Raw genomic sequence first — 21,105 nt, forward strand, 5'->3', positions numbered from 1 at the left:
TAGGCCTGAACAAAAGAGGCTGCTGGGGACAGCTTCTCTTGGGGCCTGATTACCATGGTAACCCTGGCCCCTCCAATCCCAGCTGCTGGATCAGATTAGTGCGAGCTCTAATGCTCTTCTGCAAAGCGCTCAGCACAGACACAAAGACACCCTGCTGCGGCCAGTCTCACCAGGGGCCGGCCTCACAGGCCTGTGTGAGAGAGGGCAGCCTGCACCCCCCGCCCCAAATACACACAAAACAGCCTTTCAATGCCACCTCACTCCCCTTGTGCGCACAGCGCTGGAGCAATGCTACAACTCATACCACAGCATACCCAGTACAGCAGCTCAGATCTATGCCCATACCCCACACCCGGCCTCCGAACATCCTCCCTCTGTCCCCAGATTCCACCCACCCATATTCCAACATAAGCTTGCCCAAAGAGGGAAGGAGCAATGAGCCACCCCACATTCTTCTCAAAGGGGAGGGATCCACAAATCTCCCCCCATCTCATAAAACTAAGTGGAGGAGGAAGAAAGGGAGCACCCAACCTCCCTCCCTCCAAGGGGGTCATCTAGAGGACACAGCCACCCCCTGATTTCTTCCAATTTCACAGACACAGTGTTGGGCTGAACAGGAGCAGAGTTACCCCAGATTTCCCTCACTCATGCACACAACCAGCAAAACTAAAACTAACAAGCATAGCCCAAAGAGGGCTTTGCTGCCTTACTCTCTGTAAAACAAAATCCTGTTGACATTCAACCACACACCCAACAAAAGGGCATTGCAGTGCACACGAGGTTGAGAACGTATTCTGCTCACACACACCCTTCACAAAAACTACCCATTACAAAAATACTATAGTTAAGAAATTTCAAGTCTGGCAGCAAATTCTCAGTTAAGGCTCCCAGACCAACTTGAATCCTGTCCCTACCCCCACTCCATACCCAGGCCAGAGACCACACCCCCACCATGCCATTGCCACATCAACTCTGCCTGCCCTCTTGTGCATATGCATTAGGATAAGTTATTTCATTCTGTAATCCTGCCCAGGGACCACATGGCTGGGTAGGGAGATTCTGGCCCATCTCAGAAGGGGGCCTCAACTCCCTGTTGAGGAGATGTAAGAAAGGGTTGGAGAGGGGGGTGTTTCAGTGTATGCATGGGGGAGTAGAAAGGATCTCCACTCTGCATCCTGAGGATAGGTAGTTATGCGGAGAAAGGTCTGGGGACAGGCTGGTGCTGGGGGATGGCACCGAATACGCTGGCCACAAAGAAAAGGACAGAGTTAAAAGTGGTTTGCAATGAGTGTGTGGGGATTATTTGGTCTGCACACTGAGAGGTGTAAAGGCAGAGAAACATTTTGAGCTTGTACTGAGAAAAGGAAGGGTTGCCCAGTGGGAACAGGACTGCAGGGTGTGATCTTCAGCCCACGTGGGGAAGGTGGGCAGAGATACTGGGAAAGGATTAAAATTAACTTTAGAATTGTCTGATTTTTTAAAATAGCATTTACAGTTCCAACAATACAGTTGCAATGGGGTGTGGACATTCCATACAACTGTAACTGGGCATTAACAAAAGTTTTGCTGGGTGAATGGTCTTGTTTCTCCCTCTTAAATAAATATTTGTTTTAATTGTTGAAACACAGCAGATGAGTGTTTAGCTTAGTGGTCAAGGCTGTAGTGATCCAACACCTGACATTAGAAGCTCAAGGCTTAAGTTTCTTCTATAGCTATTAGATAATGTCTTTCTCCTTGTTCAACCACTAGGCTCAGCCGTGATCGGGGAAGGAAAAGGTTAAAATATCAACTCTGAATGTACTGCCTCCACAGAGCTTGGCCACAGGACTCACATGGCAATGGGACTATTTGGTAGTTAGGGGGCGTACGCATGTCCCCCAAGTCCCATATTTTATAGACAGAGGGTATAATGGTCCCCTCTCATTAGCAGCCCCCCAGCTCCTTCAGAAACCTTCTCTGGAGTTGGGCACCAAATCCATGGGGAGGAGGGAGGAATAATGTGGCTCTGTGGAGGAAATACATTGAGGGACAGAGTCTCCCTTAGGCATACGCAGCTGCATAGGGCAGCCAAAATCTGGGGCACCACCGAGACCACAGGTGTGACTTCTCATCTTGCTGGCGGGTGCTTGACTTCCACTTCAGGTCCTGCCCCAACTCCAACCCTTCTCCCAAGCCCCCACTCCTACTCCACCTCCGCCCCATCTCTTCCCCATCTCCTCCCCCTTCCTCCTGGAGCTTGAACGCCACAAATCAGCTGTTTGCAGCGCTCTGGGAGCGCTGGGAGGGACGGGGAGGAGTTGGTAAGCATGAGGCCACTGGTGCACAGGAGAAGGGGGGCAGAGGGGAGGAGCTCTGCACCCAATAAGTTTTCCAGCCCCTGAGTCCATGCCTATGACCAGGACAGCAGGTAAGAGCAGGTCAGCTCCCATACATCCAGCACGTGCTGCAGTCTCCTTACTAGGCAGGGGCCATATTCACAGCCAAATGCGCCAGCATAGGGGCACCAGTTGCGCCGGCATAGGGGCACCTGTTTAATAATCTTAAGGATGGCCCTGTTCAGAGAAAGTGTTAACTGGTGGTAAGGAGCCCTCTCTCCTAGTCCTTCATGGCATTGCTACTGCTGAGCCCTACTTTAGGGAGCTTTGCTAGCAGTGTCCTCCCTGAGGAAATGGGCTAAGGAGCTCTGGTAGCTGATCAGGAATTGAAGCTCTTCCCTCCCAGAGCAGCCCTACAGATTTCACAGACAGGCACATGGCATTGAAGCTGCCCTCCCCCAGGTGAGTAAGCCCTGAGATGTTTAGGCAGAAGGATGTTAACCAGTTCACCAGACTGAACGTACAGTATTATCCATGCAGATAGCCTTTCAGCAGATATGCCTTAGCCTCCAGGTTTTTCCTGAAAAGGCCACCAACAGTTTAACCTTTTCAATGGCCTAGTCCCATCAGCTAACAGCTCACTAATACAGTCATGGGGCTTTAGGGAGGGATGGGCAGAGACTGATTCAGATGAAAATCCAGTCAAGTTTTGGAGTGAGCATCTGCAGGTGTACAGCTTGGTGAAAGTTACAAATATTCAAAAAGGAACTTTGAAGGCAGAAGTGGAGGCTTCCCCATGGCTGCAAAGAATGAGACCTTCAGAAAGAGACTGAACCAGGGCTTTGGAGTGGAGCATGGAGCTGGAGTGCGGCGTAGCTCTGGAGCAGTGGAGCTGCAGGTTTTTGCCTGTAGCTGGAGCGGAGCCAGACAGCTCCAAAGCCCTGGATGGAACAGGATGTAGTAAATCATGATGAACTGGAAACTAACAGCCATGCTACCAGGTGAAATGATATGAGGTCCTGGTGTACTAACCAAACTACTGGGACAACACAGCTTGATTTAGGGGAGGAGTAAATGGTTACTTGATCCATGCACAGGGACAGAAACTCCAAGAAGTAGATGTGCTGAGCCCATGCCAGTGCTTAGAAGACCACACTGGCTCTGTCCTGCTGAAACTTTCTCACTGCTCTGGGGATGACAGTAAAGTGACGACAGGAGCCCCTTTCCCCCAGTGTAAATGAAATGGGCCTGATAGACATGCCTGTGCCTGCTTGCTCTTGAGCAGCTCCTTGGACACCTGGCAAATATCAGATGAACCACCAGTATGAGTGGTCATTCAGACTCTTGATCTGCGCTTCTCTGACTCAGGTCATTGGCTGCAGCATCTTTAGCTCCGTGCCTGCCAGATGCACAGTAAAGGGAATCCCTTTGTTCCAGATGTAGAATTGCCACAAGACAAGTTGCCTGCTGACACAATGGAGGTGATCAAATTCCCCCCATCTGTTCGGGATGTAAATTGCAACCATGTTGTGAATAAAAATTTGCATCAGTTGCCCTTTGATCTGTGGAAGAAAGGATTTGAAAGCAAGTTTGTCAAGCCTCTGCTGTAGCAAGTTTACATAGAGCTTTGATCCCTGAAGTGGACTGTGGACAATTAAAGATCCTAATTGTGCTCTCCCAACCATGAGCAGGGGAGAAGAACATTATTTTTAAGACATTCGCCAGCAGCGTCCACAAAAGTTTTTGATTAGGGGAGTGGGGAAACACTCATTTCCCAGCTGTGAAATACTAGTCTGTACATGATTCAACTACCCTTGCAAGGGTCACATCCCTGGCCTTCTAATGGATGTGCGTGTAACACAAAGGTGCAGGCGGCTATCTGGCCCAACACCTAACGACAAAATCTCACAGGGCCTTCTAGCCTGGACCTGGCTAGGTTCACTGCCTGGATAAGATCTCAAAACCTGGCCTGTGACAGGCAACTTAGAACCTTTGTAGAATTTAACGTGGCCACTATGAAGGTGAGAACCCAGGCTGGACAAAAGGTAGATTTTTCCTTGTTTACCCTCAGACTGGGAGACATATAGAGGGAGTACAGGATATGGGTCACCTCACTGAAAGACTGAGCTCTCATAAGCAAGTCATCTAGCTATGGATACCCCTGCAGGCCCAGACAACATAGACAAGTCACAACCACCTCCATGGATCTGGTGAACACTCTGAGGGCTGTAACCAGCCTGAAGGGTCGAGTACCTTGTACTGATTGGTAATTGTCTACCACAAAACTCTGAGGTACTTCCTGTGCTTTTTCCTTTTCAAAATGTGAACGTAATCATCGTGAAGGTCAAGGGCCTCAAACCAGCCTGGAGGGTTAGGAGTCAGGATTAATCTCTCCAGGGAAAACCTTGCAGAACTGGATTTTCCTTATGTAATTGCTCAGTTGTTCCAATTTCTAGAATTGGGTGCAGACCACCATTCCTTCTTGAGACAACGAAACAACACTTCTACGATTCTAGTTTAACTGGGCCAAGAGCTCTTCACGAAGTTCCTCATGAGAAGGCTCCCTGAAAAGAGAAGGGGGCTTGAGCTCTCTCATTGTCATGAATGGGAAGAAGTACCCCCATGCAGTGAGCTCTAGGACCCAGCAGTCCAAAGAAATTACTCAGATGCCTTTAAAAATAAAAAAGGGAGTTGTTCCCAAGGGGTGAGGTAAAAGAGGAAGAAGTTGAGGATCTGGGTCCTCCAAAATTGCTTTGAGGTCCTCTGGGGCATACTCTCACTTGCTGAACTAGATGCAGCACCAGCTCTGGTTGAGGTGGAAGGTATTTTCCTCCTCTGATGGTTTCTTTTTTTAAATTTCACTTTAAAAAAAGACTGTCTAGTCCTATTGCTGGTACCCTGATTCCAGGAAGGACTGTTGAAATTGTCCCTTGTGAAATCTAAACTATTTCCTGCAAATAAAAGCTGACTCAAGTCCAGACACCTCTCCATGGATTTCACGACCTTAATCCTTTCCAGAACCTCTGTTCCAGAGGGGAAAAGGTTGGTTTCTTTAAAAGGCAGGTCCATGACCTTGGCTTGGTGGAGATGAGAGTTTTGGAGCCAAGAGTGTTTCTTAAGGGACTCAAGTATGTTCAAAGTCCTAGTATAGTGCAGTCTGAGACATCAATGGAAGCTTTGGGAGTAGGCTTAGACACCTGGCCTTCCTCAAACAATTCCACACATCCTTGTATCTTCTCCTCATAAAGGGAGCTGGTCAGTGTTTTTCATTCACAGCATTTTAAAAATAAAAACAAAAATGGCCTTTCTTTGAAAGGAAAAGCTTTTTTATATTGATTTTTTTAATTTTCCAGTTTTTTGTAAACAAACAAATGAACAACAAACATTTGAAGTTTTGGCAGGTTGTTTTTACCCTCTCCCTCCATTTCCCCCCTTAATTATTGAGCAGTGGCTAGTATTTTCCCTACATGCACTTCTTTTGCCAAAGGTCAGAGAAGTTTAAAAAAAAAAAATCATTCATATACTTGTTCTCAGGGGCAACCCATTTTTTTTTCAAAGATTTGAAATTAAAAAAAAAAAATTGTGATCAAAATGGAAAGTGGTTCCATTTCAAACCCAGCAACACAAATTTCAAATTTGCTCATTAAATTGTTTTTTATTTTTCTGCTCATGAACGTGCTGAGCTCAAGATCCTGCCTTTGATTAGGCAGAAAACTTATGTCTGGCAATAGCTACCTTGGCAGCCTTGACAGCTGGAGAGTTCATACATTTTAACACCAGGGAAACCACTGTGATAATCTAGCCTGACTTCCTGCATAACACAGGCCACGGGATTTCACCTAGTAATTCCTGCATCATGCCCACGCCTTCTGGCTGAGTTAGAGCATATCTTTTAGACAGACACCCAATCTTGATTTGAAGATTTAAAGTGATGGAGAATCTTCCACATTCCTAGGCTTGTTGTGTCAGGCTTGCCTAGCAGTTAACCTTCCACCTTAACACATTCAGTTGTTTGAGCCCCTTGTCCCCAGAAATAGATGACAACTTCCCAGCTTTAAATATTTCACTTGCAGCTGAGAGCACAATTGAGCTTGGGGTAGGATTCTGGAAGAACAATCCAAATCTTTCCCTGGAAACTGGCAGAAAGATCTAAGAGTCTGACAAATCAAGGCGCAAAGGCCAAATGCTGCCTGCCAAATCCTGGGAGGCTCTGGTGTCACACAGAGGAGGGGACATAGTAGTCACGGCAGTCTCATCAGGGCACCTTAGAAGATAGTCCTCACCAGTTCCTGCCTCTCAGAGTACCAGTCTCCTGTGGATCAGTGGTGCTACTGGATGTGGGGTCAGACAGAGGTCAGGCAGTCCCGAAGGAGACTGCCTTCTTTGGAGGAGACTTCCTGGCAGAGGAGATAGAGGTTTCCTCAATTCCTTACACTAAAGATATCACAGATGCAGGAGGACCACAGGGCCAGACACAACAAGGGGTAGAGTACCTCTAAGGAAGAGATAGATCCTGGGTAACTCTTTAACGAGGCTCTCCTAGATGACAAGGTTCCAAAGATGCTGTTGTATTAAAATAAGGCTCCTCCATGAGGAAGAACCATAGCTGACTGGTACGGAACACTCTTTTCATAGACCTGGATATCATACCATCCTGAACTCAGATCTCATGGGAGCTGAGAGCCCCCAAGACCGAAGGGTGGCACAGGCTTGCCTCAGAATCACAACACCAAAGAGTCATCCATACATGGCCAAAGGAAGACCATTTTGGAGAGAGCCTCTCCGGAAATGATCCCACTGGGAGAAGAAGCTGGGGCTTGGCATGGAGAATGGGGACAACCTTCGCACCAGAGCTCTGAGGGTGTGCATTTCTGTTGGAGTGGCTAGGTGAATCAGAAGGATGCTCTGAAGCAGAGGATCAATCCAATCGACCCAGATCTAAGAGGCCCTTCCTTGTGGGAAACTCCTGTGATCCGAGCAGGCCAATTACATCAGAGTTAACCTAGCTCTAACTGCAGGATGCTTTCTGGAGCACTCCTCCTTTTTGCCATGAGGGTTACTGAACTGCATGAAGCTCTCTTTCCAGCCCTGTCCAAGGAACCTGGAGCCTTAGCTCAGGGAACCAATCTGAGCAGTTCCTTGTGGGGCATCTTTTAATTGTGGACATTCCCTTTTTGCATGCGTGTTCCCTCTCTTGGCTTCCACTCTAAGGGAGGTTTCAAAGGCACATTACACAGCCCTAGACACTCCTCCACAGAAGGTCTCCTAGAATACTGCGCTTCCAAAGCTTATGGCAGCAAGAAATTCTGCTGTTTTCTTTTTGGGCCCTTTTAGAATCACAGCATTTTCCCCAGGCACAAAAGGCACTTTTCCTGCTTTTATGGAGTAGGAAACATAGGACAAGAGGAGCATTATTTAAAGCCAGTCTTTTTGGTAGCGTTCTCTCTCTTGGGCAAACCCTGACAAAACAGTCAAGACATTAGAAAGGAGAAGTATGCATTCCTAAAATTAATTATAAAAGTACATTAAAGCTATGCACAAATGCTGTGTGTCTTACATGACTGAAGGGAGAGGTTGGTTCTGTGACACTGTTTGGAACGCAGAGGGACAGTTACCAGATGCAGGGTATTTGTGCTCTATGGAACTTAAGGCTAAGAGAGGAGTGTGCCCCTGACTTTCAACTACTGATCAGAACGGTTCTGTGACCATCGAGCAGACTCATGACTCCTGCAATGGTGCTCTGGAGACATCAACTCAGAACAGGACATATGGTTACAGCACATTTACTTTCTGTGTTAGAATACAGAAAAAAATGTAAAGAAGTGATTAACGTGGATACTGATTCCCAGAGCACTGAACACTTGCCCTTTCTCCCAAGACTGACTGGAAGCATTAAGCTGCTGCAAGTGACTGTGATGTATATTTTGTTCATCCTAGGATGCACGTATCATTCATTCTACAAGACAAAGCAAAGGTACTGGACAGCACCACTCCAAGTAGGAAAATCTAACTTTATAGGTGATAAAGAATTCCTGAAAGCTACACTGATATGACACAGCCGATTGGTGATGATACTCTCTTCCAACTCATTTTCTTCTCTCCAAACGTTAAGGCATTCACACACCATAAAACCATCTTATGCCCTCCTCTGGGCTGCTGCTGGCGCCCTCTTTCAGAAGAGACACAGATACTAAAGTCTCATCTGTCATGGTCATTCAACATTTCATGGCATTTTCTGCCAAAGTTAGGGTGCTAATCCCTGTGTCCTGGCAAGATTCCAACGTAGATAATTACATTCTGCCTCCCTACAATCCCCAAGTAGTAGTTCTAACTGACTATGGTATCCTTCACTTCCTGTCCTAAACAACTGTGCAACGGTTCTGTGCACTGATAATTAAACAGTTACTGTGCTCCACCCTAGAAGCAGTAGAGCAAAACAATCCCTATCTGTAATAACTTGCATTATTTCTTAAGTGCATCAAGTGCTTTAAGGACCCTTCAGGGTGACAGTAGTAACATTATACAGCACCTATTACACCACAAAATGCTCACTCTTCCCAGTGCATAACAGGCTAAGACGGAAGATCTTTATCACTTCAAATTCTACCCCACTTGTTTTCCAGCATGTGACAGGCACGTGTGCTCACTGAGGACTGACTGAATTGGAGTTAGAGGAGCCCATCTGGTTTTGAATGATCAGCTGACATAAAACAGCTACAGTAAAATGCAGAATCACTTGGAGCTTTGGGCAGCTTGCTTGACAGATTTTCTTCCAGCTTCCTAAAACTGTCACTTCTGGCCCAAGACTCAGCAAGCAAAGTTTCAGCCCAAAGGATTTTGTTTTAAAAGAAAGTTACAAAGGGGTCAACCATAAGGCTGAGAATCAGAAATGGCCAAAGCTACACAGTTTGGTTCTGGATCAGATGATCTTAGTTCAGATCTAGGGTTCAAACGGAAGCCAGCTTTCAAACACCTTAACTATGAGTCTATGGGACTCCAAAGCCTCAGAGGCATCTCTGGAGAGATTCAGGGGAGGGGGCAGAGCACACAGCCTCCCCTCTCTCAGGTTCCATCTACTCCATGAGCAAGCAAGGGGCTTCTGTTCAAAATCATTACAGGGCAGGCATACCTGGTCACAACCCTCTGCATGAAAATTCCAGCCACCCAAACCTTTTGCTAACCTGTGGTTTACCTGATCACCAGGAAGCACCCCTTCCTGCCCAGCAGAGAAACAACCCTGATCCAACTTCACCCATCAGACTTACCTTCCCAAACTGCTCAAAATACTGTTTCACATCCTCCACGGTAGTGTTCACAGAGAGACCCCCCACAAATATCTTCTTCGTCCGCGTTACCATCTGGGAAAGGGGAGGACAGGGATTCATGGGAGAAACAGAGTTAGCAGAGAACAAGATCTGTCTCCAAAACCTTCTCTTTTGTAAGCTGAAGAACATGCTGTGCACTGTATTCCACTGGAAGATTGCCGCAGCAATGGAGCAGAGTCCCCTAACGAAACACTGTATCTAACGAAGGACATTTCAGGCCCCAGAAATTTCACACTGTGAAACTCCATCACTCAAGTGCAATCTCAGACCTGCCCAAACATGCACCATATTGCTGTAGGGAGACCAGATGTCCTGATTTTATAGGGACAGTCCCGATTTTGGGGTCTTTTTCTTACATAAGCGCCTATAACTCCCCATCCCCGTCCTGATTTTTCATATTTGCTGTCTGGTCACCATACATTGCTGTCTCCTACCCCTTCCCTCCCTAACAAGCTCACCAACTGCCCGTGAGACTTGCCAGGGCACTGCCACTCATCTCTCATCTACCCCCTGGGGACGGGTACAGCATGTTAAATTCTTTCCCCACTAATCGTTCAGTCATTCACTTTCACAAACCTCCTTGCAGACACACAGAGTGCTGCCATCTCCTTCCCCACCCTCCAGTCGCTCACACAGGGCACTGCTCTCACCCTGCCAGTCCCCAGCTCACCCTCCCTCCCTGCAGTGAAATGGGAAAGCAGAGCATGGCTGTGATACGAGGTGGAGATCTCCATGGCCCACAGGTCTGCAAATTGTGCAGTGTCCAGTCCTACAGGGAACAAGCACCGCTCCGCTCCCATTCCCAAGCCATCAGGTTTAAGGAGCCAGAGGAAACTCCTCATTAAGCCTTCTTGTGCATCTGGGAGGAGGCAAAGGAAGAAACCCTGCCCTTTCTCTCCCCCCTGCCACAGGAGACTGAGGAAGAATAATCGAGGGGGGCAATGGCTGCTAGGATGAGGCACACTGGTGTCCTTTGAACTGACACTCCAGCTGCATCCTCCCCTCAGCCTCTTGGCCACACCCCTGCTCTAGCAGGAACACATGGTCCTAATAAGCCCAAGGAGCACAGGGCTAATCCGCTGCAATTCCATGGTTTGGAGAGCAGCCTGTTCTAACACTAAAGCACCTTCTGTCACCAAACTGCTTAATGGAATTAACCCAATTCCTACCATGTGCTTCCTGGCTTGTTACTCAGGATACCTGCTCACTAACTGTTCTCAGCTCCTGATTTCCTGTGCTCCCCACATCAGTCTCTTCTTTCACTCTGCAATTCTCTCCTCTCTTCCTCAGCAGCCCTTTCTCCCACTGCAGTACTTGGGGTGAGACTGTAGGCTCTCGTCCCCCAGCCCAGTTGAGACCCCCAAATCTGTATTGCACTTTGAAGGCAAGTTGCCAATTTGCTCTTCATTCTTCAGTTAAAAGTTTCCCATTGAGCATCTGATAGAACCCCCACAGCTGCTTGCTTCCACCAAGTGCCCACCTTCCTGGTGCATGTCAAGCCCAATGTCCTTCTCTGGCCTTACAATGCTGGCGTGCACCTTGCCATTCCACAAAATGAAGTTCTTTCTCCCACACCTCTGCCCAGGTCATCCTACAGATTCCGGATACAGGCTACCAAAGAGCAGGTAGTGTTATGTTCTTGAGCGGAGTTCTGCATTTCATCAACTCCACTCACTAAGCATTATCTAACCACAGTGGAGTGGAGATTGGGCTGTTCCATACCCACACAGGCAATCACAAGAGCATCATAAAGCTCCACAGTGAGCTAGATCAGGCACAATGGAATGCAAGTCTAGAGGTGGAGCACCAAAGATCATCATTAAAGTAGGAACTAAGCCTGAGTATCAATTATCAGAGCCTTAAGGACCAGTGCTGGCAGGTGCACCAAGATGCCCTTCCAGCATCCTCTGGACAAAAGCACAAAGAGGATTTAAGTTCATCGAGTTGCACCTTTTCAATTTGTAAAAGCTGCACATGCTACCTACCTTGGGCTGTGCTCGGCGGGGGAATGCTACTTTTGGGTCGATCTGAAAGAGACATGGGAGAGAGAGAGCAGGTGAACACACTTTAATTGCCTACATTTCCTTTTTTAATGTAAGCTCTCCACAAACTTTGCCCAACTGACAGCTTGTCAGATCCAAGAAAGACACCTAATGAGCATAAAGTAGACTGCAGACAACTTTATCTTCTAACAGAACAGTGATCCCTGGAGACTACAGTTCCCAGCATGCAATGTTCCCTCTGAATGTGAGCAGCAGCAGTTCAACGCAAGATGGAACACGACAGGCTGGGATCAGCAGCCTCTGTTAGCCAGTCCTCTGCATTCACATTCTACCTTGACCACCCTGCACCAGCAATGTCACATTAAAGTGCTCTATATTCCCCCCTTCACTCTGGCTAAGTGTACAGAGCTCACCTGGTTAATAGTGGAGCAGGAAATGGTCAGCACATAAAAAGCTAAGAACTTCATCCCCAAAAGGATGGATTCACATGAGAAGGGAAGATGTGAATTAAATAGAAGAGTCTCAAGGACAGAAAGTTGCAATACGGACTGATATAGACTCCTGTCATCAAATCACACAGTATACTACTGCCCCGTCTGCACGATTTATGCTTTACAATAAAAACAATCCGTTACAATCATCCTACTGTGCTAGATGTACCTATCTGTTTGGTTTATTAATAAACCTGCTGTCCACTGAAGCGCCTGTATCTGGGACCAATCCAGGAGGTGCACATTCTGCTGAGGTCAGCAATAGATGAACACACGGCTGCACTATTAACACCACCACAACTTAAACTAGGAAAATACTAATGCACTGAAAACCAAAACACACACACACCAACTCTTGTGATGTCACCTTTATATCAGAAATAATCCAAATCTACAAATCAGCTTAGAGAGCCCTGTGCTAAAGGAGAGTCTGTTCAACCCACAGTGGGAAAGGCTGTAGCTGGGAGAGGAGCTGAGAAGTTTGTCCCATTAGCCCAGCAGTTCAAACAGCCCACAAGGAAACTGCGTCTCTCCAGCACCTCTCACTGCTATTGTTCTACTTTCCAGCCTGGCTTTTCTCCCTTCGTTCATCCTTTCATTTGTTATACAGAACCCAAAGCTCAGTACCTCTTCAGATCACTTCCCTCTGCCTTCCCACCTCCATCCTGATTCATAACCTAGAACATAAATAAACTCAGCGTGTAAGTAAACAGAGGCAAAAGTGAAGAACATAAACACACCTCCCCTTATGACCGCCAAACACAGAGAGCAACATACCCTCTTGGTGCCTCATAGGGACATCTGAGCACCTTTCCCTTCTCCTCCCCCTTCCTCCCACTCCAGTCCTCTGGCTTCCTGGCTAGTGCAGAAATCCACAGTGAATTCTGAGGACAGAGGACGGCAGGAGACCAAGAGGCTGATGGCAGATAATAAGCAAAAACAATAATCTACTGTCTTTTAGTTCTCAGCCAGTGTCATTCAGCTCCTGCTTTCATACACAGCAAAGTTAAGCCCAGGCCTCATTTTTTCATTACCCTGAGCGTGATAAACTGGGTAGAGATAACATATCCACCTGGCTAGAGGGGGTAGGCAGTAATTTCACAAATTCTTCTGCACAACTAGCTATTGTTGCTGGTAAACTGAGGCCTGACCAACCAACTGCAGATGTGTAATGGAAGGTGCACAAAGGAGAGAATGTTCAATACAAGACTCAAGGTGCTAAAAGAGGGTTATTCCTCAAGTGCAGGAATTTTCATAATTAAAGGAGAAGTGGTGGTAATCTCTTCCTGTATCCCTGGTATTAAAGCCAATAATCTGGTAGAGTTTTACTTCAGTGTCAGTTATGGATGTGATAAAGATTTGTACATAAGGAATTCAAAGTTACTCAGATAATGTCCTAAAAAATTTAACCAGTATCAGATACTGGTTAGGGGTCTTATTTAAGTACTTGTCATTTCATTTCAATTTACTAACCTTTAGGGACAAATTGTTCCCATGGTTATATCCACGGAATCCCACTGATCTCACAAGTGTAAACGAGGGCACAACTGGGCCCTTCATTACCACTTTTCAGGCCACATAACACTGTTTAATTCCCATGTAAGCTCATATTACTACATTTAACTTGCTGACATCATTATCCATGTTATCTATATCCATTATCTGGGATCTGAAGTGATTCAAAAAAGCACTATTGTCATATCTCTAGTGCCAGCTTTGTTACATTTGTTAATAGTGAATCTGAAACTGCCTACAGCACCCCTCTTACACACACAAATAAAAACAGCAAAAGCAAGAAAACCTCAAACACATCACTATTTCTAGGGCACATAAAGAAACTGAAGGCAGCAGCCAGCTGCAGCTTCACGCAAATCTTTTACCTTGAGACGGCAAAGTCAACTCTCATATCAAGCATTTCCATAAATAACCCCTGTAGGCTGCTAGCTAGCTTACAAACAAAGAGAAGTCTGAAAGGCACAAGGTTTCCTCCAGAGAATTAGGCCAACATTAATTACAATAGGAAGAATCAGAAAACAATGAAGCAACAAGTTGGGCAGACGTTATCTACCAAGTGCTGTTTACCAGGAGACACCAAGCACAGAGAATGGGGTGTAGTTTCACGACACTGGGCCTTTTCCCACAAAGTTTTATAAAAGCCTAAATTAGAACTCAGATGAGTTGGTGACATTTAGTCCATGACTAACAGCAGAAACTTTTGACTAAAGAGGGGTTAAAAACAAAAAAAACCCATACATCTAAGGCTCCACCCAGGGCTACAAAATCAGCATGTTTTAGGGGAATTGAGAGACACTGAACTGCACATATAGATCAGGCTTAGATCCTAATCCAGCAATTACCAGGCAACATACCCCAAAACATTTGGCTCAGATTTAAACTTTAAAAATAATAATAATAATAATAATAATAATTAAAAAAAAATCAAAGTTCCTGACAAAGAAAAGACTCTAGAGAAACTGCCACCATTCTTCTTGCCTGCTCAATATACAATCAGCAAGCTAGATGCATCAGAGTATTTCAATGGCTGGCCAGCCCCACATGTTCTTTACACAAGTCCCTTCTCTTCTCCTCCAGCATGCTTACCCATTCCCCATCCCCTCCCCTCCCTGGGCCCAGCCAGAGGATTGCAGAATTGCTTTAAGACCAGAAGCAGCATTGGTTTAGACAGGTAAGAATGGAGACCATAGACTGCATTTCACTTCTGTCCCAGAAATACTCTAGGGACTGCTGCTACCATCAACATCCATACTCACCTTTTCAAGAGTGAGGTAGGCCAGTTCCACAGATTCACCATCAGACCCCATGTTTACACGGACTATAAAATAAAACAAGCCTGCTCCCACCCCAAAACATTTCATCATAATCCTCCCCCCGAAGCAAAACTAACTTTGCACCACTCTCAAGAGAGGACGAGGTTTTTAAGACTCCTGGCAATCTGCATGCTGCAAAGGCGGCTGGAATAGGTTTAACCAGGAACTCCCATGGGGAGGAAGGTCCTGTATACATCAAAGGGAACGATCCATGCAGTTAAACAGGAACAGACATAAATCTCACCGCAGCTCATGCTGTAAGCCTCAAGAAAGGGGTCTCTCTCTCCTGCTCTCTCTATTCAACTCAGATAAAGAATTTGATGCTGAACTGCCTTACTAGACTTCAAGTTACACATGTGGACTTTTCATTAGTTCATGGCTGGAACTGGAACTTTTTTTCCCTCCATGTGCCCCCATCACTTGTATCCCCACCCATGGGGCAGTATTAAGAAAGAAGAATTTGACAGCACAAAGTCACTAAAACTACTCAGACCAAAGATCTCCAACACCCACTCCCCAAACACAGATCCTACATCTCTCTCTGATGCCAAGGGTTTGCAATGCAGGAACTGACAGTCTATGCTAAGAGACCCAATGACTCTACAAAAAACTATCTACAAGTTCACAAAGTGGCTAAAACAGCCTGTAATTGCAAGAACTGATGCACCACCCTGGGGGATGGAGGCACCAGTGATATCTCAAAAAGCAGAAGATGACCCACAAAGGCACCTTCTGAGTACACTAGGAAACAATAAACTTCAGGAATTAGTGGTAATTGCAAATTCATATCCTGGGGAAGCCATAAGAGAGCATGAGGCAACAACTCATCAACACACAGAGATATGGGTCTATAACAGGGGTTCTCAAACTGGGAGTCATGACACCTCAGGGAGTTGCAAGGTTATCACATGGTGGGTTGCAAGCTGTCAGCCTTCACCCCAAAACCCTGCTTCACCTCCAGCATTTATAACAGTATTAAATATAAAAATAAAAAGCATTTTTTACTTATAAAGGGAGGCGCACTCAGAGGCTTGCTATGTGAAAGGGGTCACCAATACAAAAGTTTGAGAACCACCGCTCCACAGCATCACCAGAGACAACAGGCCTAACTGTTTGTAAGCAGGGCTTTGGAGCGGTGCTCCGGCTCCACTCCAGCTCCAAGCAAAAACCTGTAGCTCCATTGCTCTGGAGCTGCTCTGCGCTCCAGCTCCAGGCTCCGCTCCAAAGCCCTGTTTGTAAGGATCAACTGCCCATCACGGAGGGGTTACACCTATGGCAAAATAGGTGACTGGTGCACGCAAGAGACAAGAAAAGCCTACCAAAGGCTGTGGGATGCTGTATTTCCATAAGGGACTAAGAGAGGGCACCATATGAGAGTGTGAGACTCTGTATGTCCTCTCCACTTAGGGGGCAGTTGCCCCCATAGACAGTTAGTTTCACATGGATACACTTTTTCTTGCGCAGTCCTGAATGTATTCAGTCTTTCCAACTCATGAAGTGCCACAATCAGTTTCTCAAAAGGGATCTTGCAATCAGTAGGCAGAATGGAAAATCATAACCTGGGATTCATGATCAATATTCCAACATTCACAAACCAACCCATACCTGGTCATCCATAGCTCAGAAGAGCCGCCAGTTAACAAACCATCACCAGGATGCAGAAGGGTGGGATAATTATCAGTAATCAATAGTTTACACCCCTCATTGGGAATCAACCACCACAATCAATCAGTGCTCTCTGCTGAGGCTCAGCTGACAAATGAACCCCCTTAGATGGGAGAACAAACCTCACCGTCTTGGAGTCCAGTTCATGTCTGGATTGGGCCAGAACCTTGTCCACACCGGCCTGGTCCATGAATGTGACAAACCCGAACCCCCTGAACCCCGAATCCCAGGCGGGAGATGGGGGGGAAGAAGGAAAAAAGAGAAAGTTGGTTAAAGTCAGGACCAGTTCTGGCGAGGGGCAAAGGAGGAACAGGGGCCGGTCTTCTCACCTGGATCTCTTTGTCAGCGGGTCCCGCATCACTAGACACTCCTTCACCTCCCCGAACTGGCTGAAGTATTCCCGCAAGCCCTCTGCAACCAGAACACAAGGCCATGGGCCCCTGCCCAGCGCCGGCCCCCCGGGCTCCCTCCTCACCGCGCAGCCCGGCCCACGGAGAAAGCGCCCCAGGCCCGGAGCCGACCCCTGGTGGCGAACCGCGACGCGCCCACACACACACACGAGTTCGGGGGCGGCCGCGGCTATCCGCCCCCCTCCCAGGGAAGAGGCATCGAGGGAGCCCTACAGAGCGCCCCCCCCCCTCGGAATAACAGCCCAGGGCCGGGCCGAGCAGAGCCCCGAGCCCGCTCCCCCGGGGACTTGGGAAAGTTTGAGTGGCAGGTGCCCGGTCCGGAGTTCGACCGGGGCCCGCGGGGAACTGCCCCTGCCCGGCGGGCCTCACCTTGCGTGGTTTGCCAGCTCAGTCCCCCGATGAACATTTTGCTGCGGGAGACACAAAAAAGAGCCGTGAATGGAGCGGGGCGGACCGGGGGCAGCCGGGGCTCCGGGCCGGGCTAGCAGGCGACGGGAGGGGAGCAGTGCGGGGCCAGCAGGCGGGGCGGGCTGCCCGGCTCCAGCGGGGGACCGGACCCGGCGCGCCGCAGATGCGGGACGAGCTGCCCAGGCTCGGGAGCGGGCACGGGGGGGATCCTGCTTGGCCCCCGGGGGGGCGGTGCGGGCGGCCCGGTCCCGGGGTCAGCGCGTGGCCTTATGACCGGCCCGGGGCAGAGGGGCTCGGGTCCGGACTCCGGCGGCGGCCGGGTGAGCTCGCAGGGATCGGCCATGTTGGCAGCGGCCGCCGCCACCGCCAAGCCTGCCCGGGCCACGAGCTGGTGGGGAGCGGGGAGCCGGCTGCAGCCAGGAGCGGTGGGAGAGGCGCGCTGCCGGCCCCGGCTCCCGCCCCCCGCCGCGCTGCGCCAGGCGGAGCGGTACCAGGGATCGTGCGGGGAGTCCGGGCAGGCGAGGCCGGGCTGGCTGGCTTCTGTCTCCATTCGGACCTCTTCTCCCTGCGAGGCGCAGAGCCGCACTCCCGGGGCAGATGAGCGCTGGAAAAGGGGCCGGACGGACAGGCCATGCTGCCCCCTCCCCCGACCCCTCTCAGCCAGGCGGGGAGGAGGGCCCGGCGGGGACAACCTGCCCGGCTCCTCCCACCCCCGGCGGGCGGGCAGCCGGCGTGCACATAAAACCCGGCCGGCTGCTGCTTGCCTGGCCGCTTGCACCGGGGGGACGGCAGCGAGCGGGGCGCGCCGAGAGCCGCGTCCAGGCCGGGCAAGTACAGCGGAGTGGACCCGTCTGCGGCTGGTACAGCCCGGGAGAGGAGCAGGGACGGGACCCCGCGTGCGCTCCCTACCTGGCCCCCTTCTGCAGCCCGGGGGGAGGGAGCGAGCCAGGCTGTAGCCGGCGCACGGAGGATTCTCACCTGGCTCGCCATGGCGCGGCTGCTGGGGCTCAGGCAGCGTGGTGCGTGCAGCTAGAAACAAAGGGGGCCTGGAGCTGGCCCTGGGGAAGCGTCTGCTGAATGGCTTCTAGCTTTGGCGAGCTACCGTGCGGGTCTCCGCTGCTCTGGGGGACCCGGCAGCGTGTCCGAGAGCGGAGCTGTTTCTGCCAAGAAAGCCGCGTAACAAGAGCCGAAGTGCTGCCTGCAGTTGGGGCTGTTCAAACGTGGGGGCTTAAAACGGGGCTGGAGCGGCCTAACTTTAGGCACTCACGTTTGAAAACATGGCACCGAGCGGCACAAAAGGAAACCGGGCTGTGAAAGCCCCCGAGAGGCTGCAGCGGGAGCCTGGCAGGCTTAGATCCGTGTGTGGGTTTAGCTTTGTTACTCAGCCTACAACTTGGCTTTGTGCTTCTTTCACTTACCCTGAACGGAGGCCAAATGTCCCAGTGAGCCTGAGTGTGGCAGGAATGTGAACCATACTCCTCTCCAGGGCTGCCTTGCACACCTGGGACATCACCTCCAGGCTGATCCACCGGGGCACACAGGAGAAGCTTGGCCTGAGAGGGTTAAATCAAACTGACGACAATAAGAGGTGTCCCAGACTTGCAGAAGAACCCTCTGTAAGCTCAGAAGCTGGTGTCTTGCCCACAGAAGGTGATCCAATAAAAGATATTCCCTCATCTACCTTGTCTTTTTAATATCATGGGGCCAACACTGCATACAGTAAGACATGACACAAACAAAGCCTGAAGCCGGACCTGCATGTTGTGGCATGTACCTTATTTAAACAAGACTGCTGACCCCCCCTTGCACATATCCCTTCCTTGCTGCTGATGCTTCTGTGGTACTCTTAGGCCATGTCTACATCTAAAGTTTTGCAGCGCTGGTTGTTACAGCTGTATTAGTACAGCTGTATAGGGCCAGCGCTGCAGAGTGGCCACACTTACAGCAACCAGCGCTGCAAGTGGTGTTAGATGTGGCCACACTGCAGCGCTGTTGGGCGGCTTCAAGGGGGGTTCCGGGAACGCGAGAGCAAACCGGGAAAGGAGACCCGCTTCGCCGCGGTTTGCTCTCGCGTTCCCGGAGCCACCCAGCAAACCGCAGGGAAGGAGACCTGCTTGCTCTGGGCTCCGGGAACGAGAGAGCAAACCGGGAAAGGAGACCCGCTTGATTACCAGAGGCTTCCTCCTTCCACGGAGGTCAAGAAAAGCGCTGGTAAGTGTCTACATTGGATTACCAGCGCTGGATCACCAGCGCTGGATCCTCTACACCCGAGACAAAACGGGAGTACGGCCAGCGCTGCAAACAGGGAGTTGCAGCGCTGGTGGTGCCCTGCAGATGTGTACACCTTCAAAGTTGCAGCGCTGTAACTCCCTCACCAGCGCTGCAACTTTCTGATGTAGACAAGCCCTTATATAGCCACAGTATTGCACAAGTGTTCACTACGCCAGGAGTTTTCAATGTTTTTCTTTCTGAGCCCTCCCCTCACCCCATGCAATTAAAAACTCCATGGCCCACCTCTGCCACAACTGTTTTCCCTGCATATAAAAGCCAGGGCAAGTATTAAGGGGGAGCAAGCAGGGTAATTGTCCAGGGCCCTACACTGGGGGGTGGGGGGGGCTGCAAAGCTAATTTGTTTAGGCTTTGGCTTCAGCCTCAGGTGTGGAGGCTCAGGGGCCTGGGCTTCAGCACCATGTGCTTGGGGATCGACTTTCTAATCTGGGCCCCAGCAACTGTAATACTGGCCCGGCTTGGTGGACACTCTGAAACCTCATGGGTTCCTGGTTGAGAACCTCTGCACTAAATGATACATTTACTCCTCACAATCCATGGGAAGCATTATCCCCATTTTACAGATAAGAGAATGAGGCACAGATGTGAAGTGACTTTATCAAAGCCACATGGGCAGTCTCCGGCAGAGCTGGAGCATGAACGGAAGAAGTCCTCACAGAGGCCTTTGCACAGTCCCTTGACCACAGCATCGCCTTAGTACGATTGATTAGAGATCTATCCCCCTTTCAATCACCAGCATGGAGACAGACTAGTGTAACTTTTCCCCCCTCAACAATTTTTTTTCTATCTAGATTCAGGTACTTGTGCCCATCACTGTAGTACTTGTCTCCTGGTACTTTAATCAACTGTTATCACTAACCAAACAGACTGTGAGTGAGCACCTCTCTTTAAAATAGAGACAGCACCTTTACCAGCTCCTGTCGTTGCCAAGGGACTGTGATTACAGCAGAATAATATTTTTACTGAGGTACTGTGGGCCAGGATTACAACAGCAGGGGTACGTATTACAGTGGATCATCAGCTCAACTTCCATTGATGGCAGCGAGCATTATATAAAAACTGAGGGTAGAATACAACCATATTTTCCTTTTGCAGCTGCCTTTCTCAGAGGCACTGGAGCTTGGCCCAAACCACAGTGCAATTTTACATTGGCATGGATTAATTAACTGATCAGACCATAGGCCACCAGCCTGACACTTATGCCATGTTCCAGATCTTCCTCACTACCAAACTAGTCTGTCCTGCATGTGTCCATGTACAGATACTTTGGGAAGCCAAGTGAGTGCACCCTCTAGTTCAACCCCAAACCATCCCAATTGGGAGGGAGGAAGAAGAGATAGCTCAGTGGTTTGCACACTGGCTAGCTAAACT

General features: G+C 49.1%; 1 protein-coding gene across 10 annotated transcripts in view; it reads right to left on the minus strand.

The window, feature by feature from the left end:
- MSI1 (musashi RNA binding protein 1) overlaps window positions 1-19,132 on the minus strand; it is a 41,808-nt gene extending 22,676 nt beyond the window's left edge. For 4 of the 10 annotated variants that reach the window (XM_050923642.1, XM_050923640.1, XM_050923637.1 and 1 more), the window contains exons 1-6: window positions 17,937-18,090; window positions 17,407-17,447; window positions 16,957-17,038; window positions 16,755-16,839; window positions 11,626-11,667; window positions 9,581-9,673 (exon numbers count right to left, since the gene is read on the minus strand). In XM_050923642.1, the coding sequence (XP_050779599.1) occupies window positions 9,581-9,673; window positions 11,626-11,667; window positions 16,755-16,839; window positions 16,957-17,038; window positions 17,407-17,447; window positions 17,937-17,995 (402 nt within the window). In that variant the 5' untranslated portion in view covers window positions 17,996-18,090. Of the gene's footprint in view, window positions 1-9,580; window positions 9,674-11,625; window positions 11,668-16,754; window positions 16,840-16,956; window positions 17,039-17,406; window positions 17,448-17,936; window positions 18,142-18,423; window positions 18,648-18,863 lie in introns of those variants that run through there. The other 6 variants (XM_050923638.1, XM_050923632.1, XM_050923639.1 and 3 more) reach the window with 6 other exon arrangements.
- Window positions 19,133-21,105: the final 1,973 nt, after the last annotated feature.

This window comes from Gopherus flavomarginatus, chromosome 15 (genome assembly GCF_025201925.1).
Source record: "Gopherus flavomarginatus isolate rGopFla2 chromosome 15, rGopFla2.mat.asm, whole genome shotgun sequence".
NCBI classification, from domain to species: Eukaryota; Metazoa; Chordata; order Testudines; family Testudinidae; genus Gopherus; species Gopherus flavomarginatus.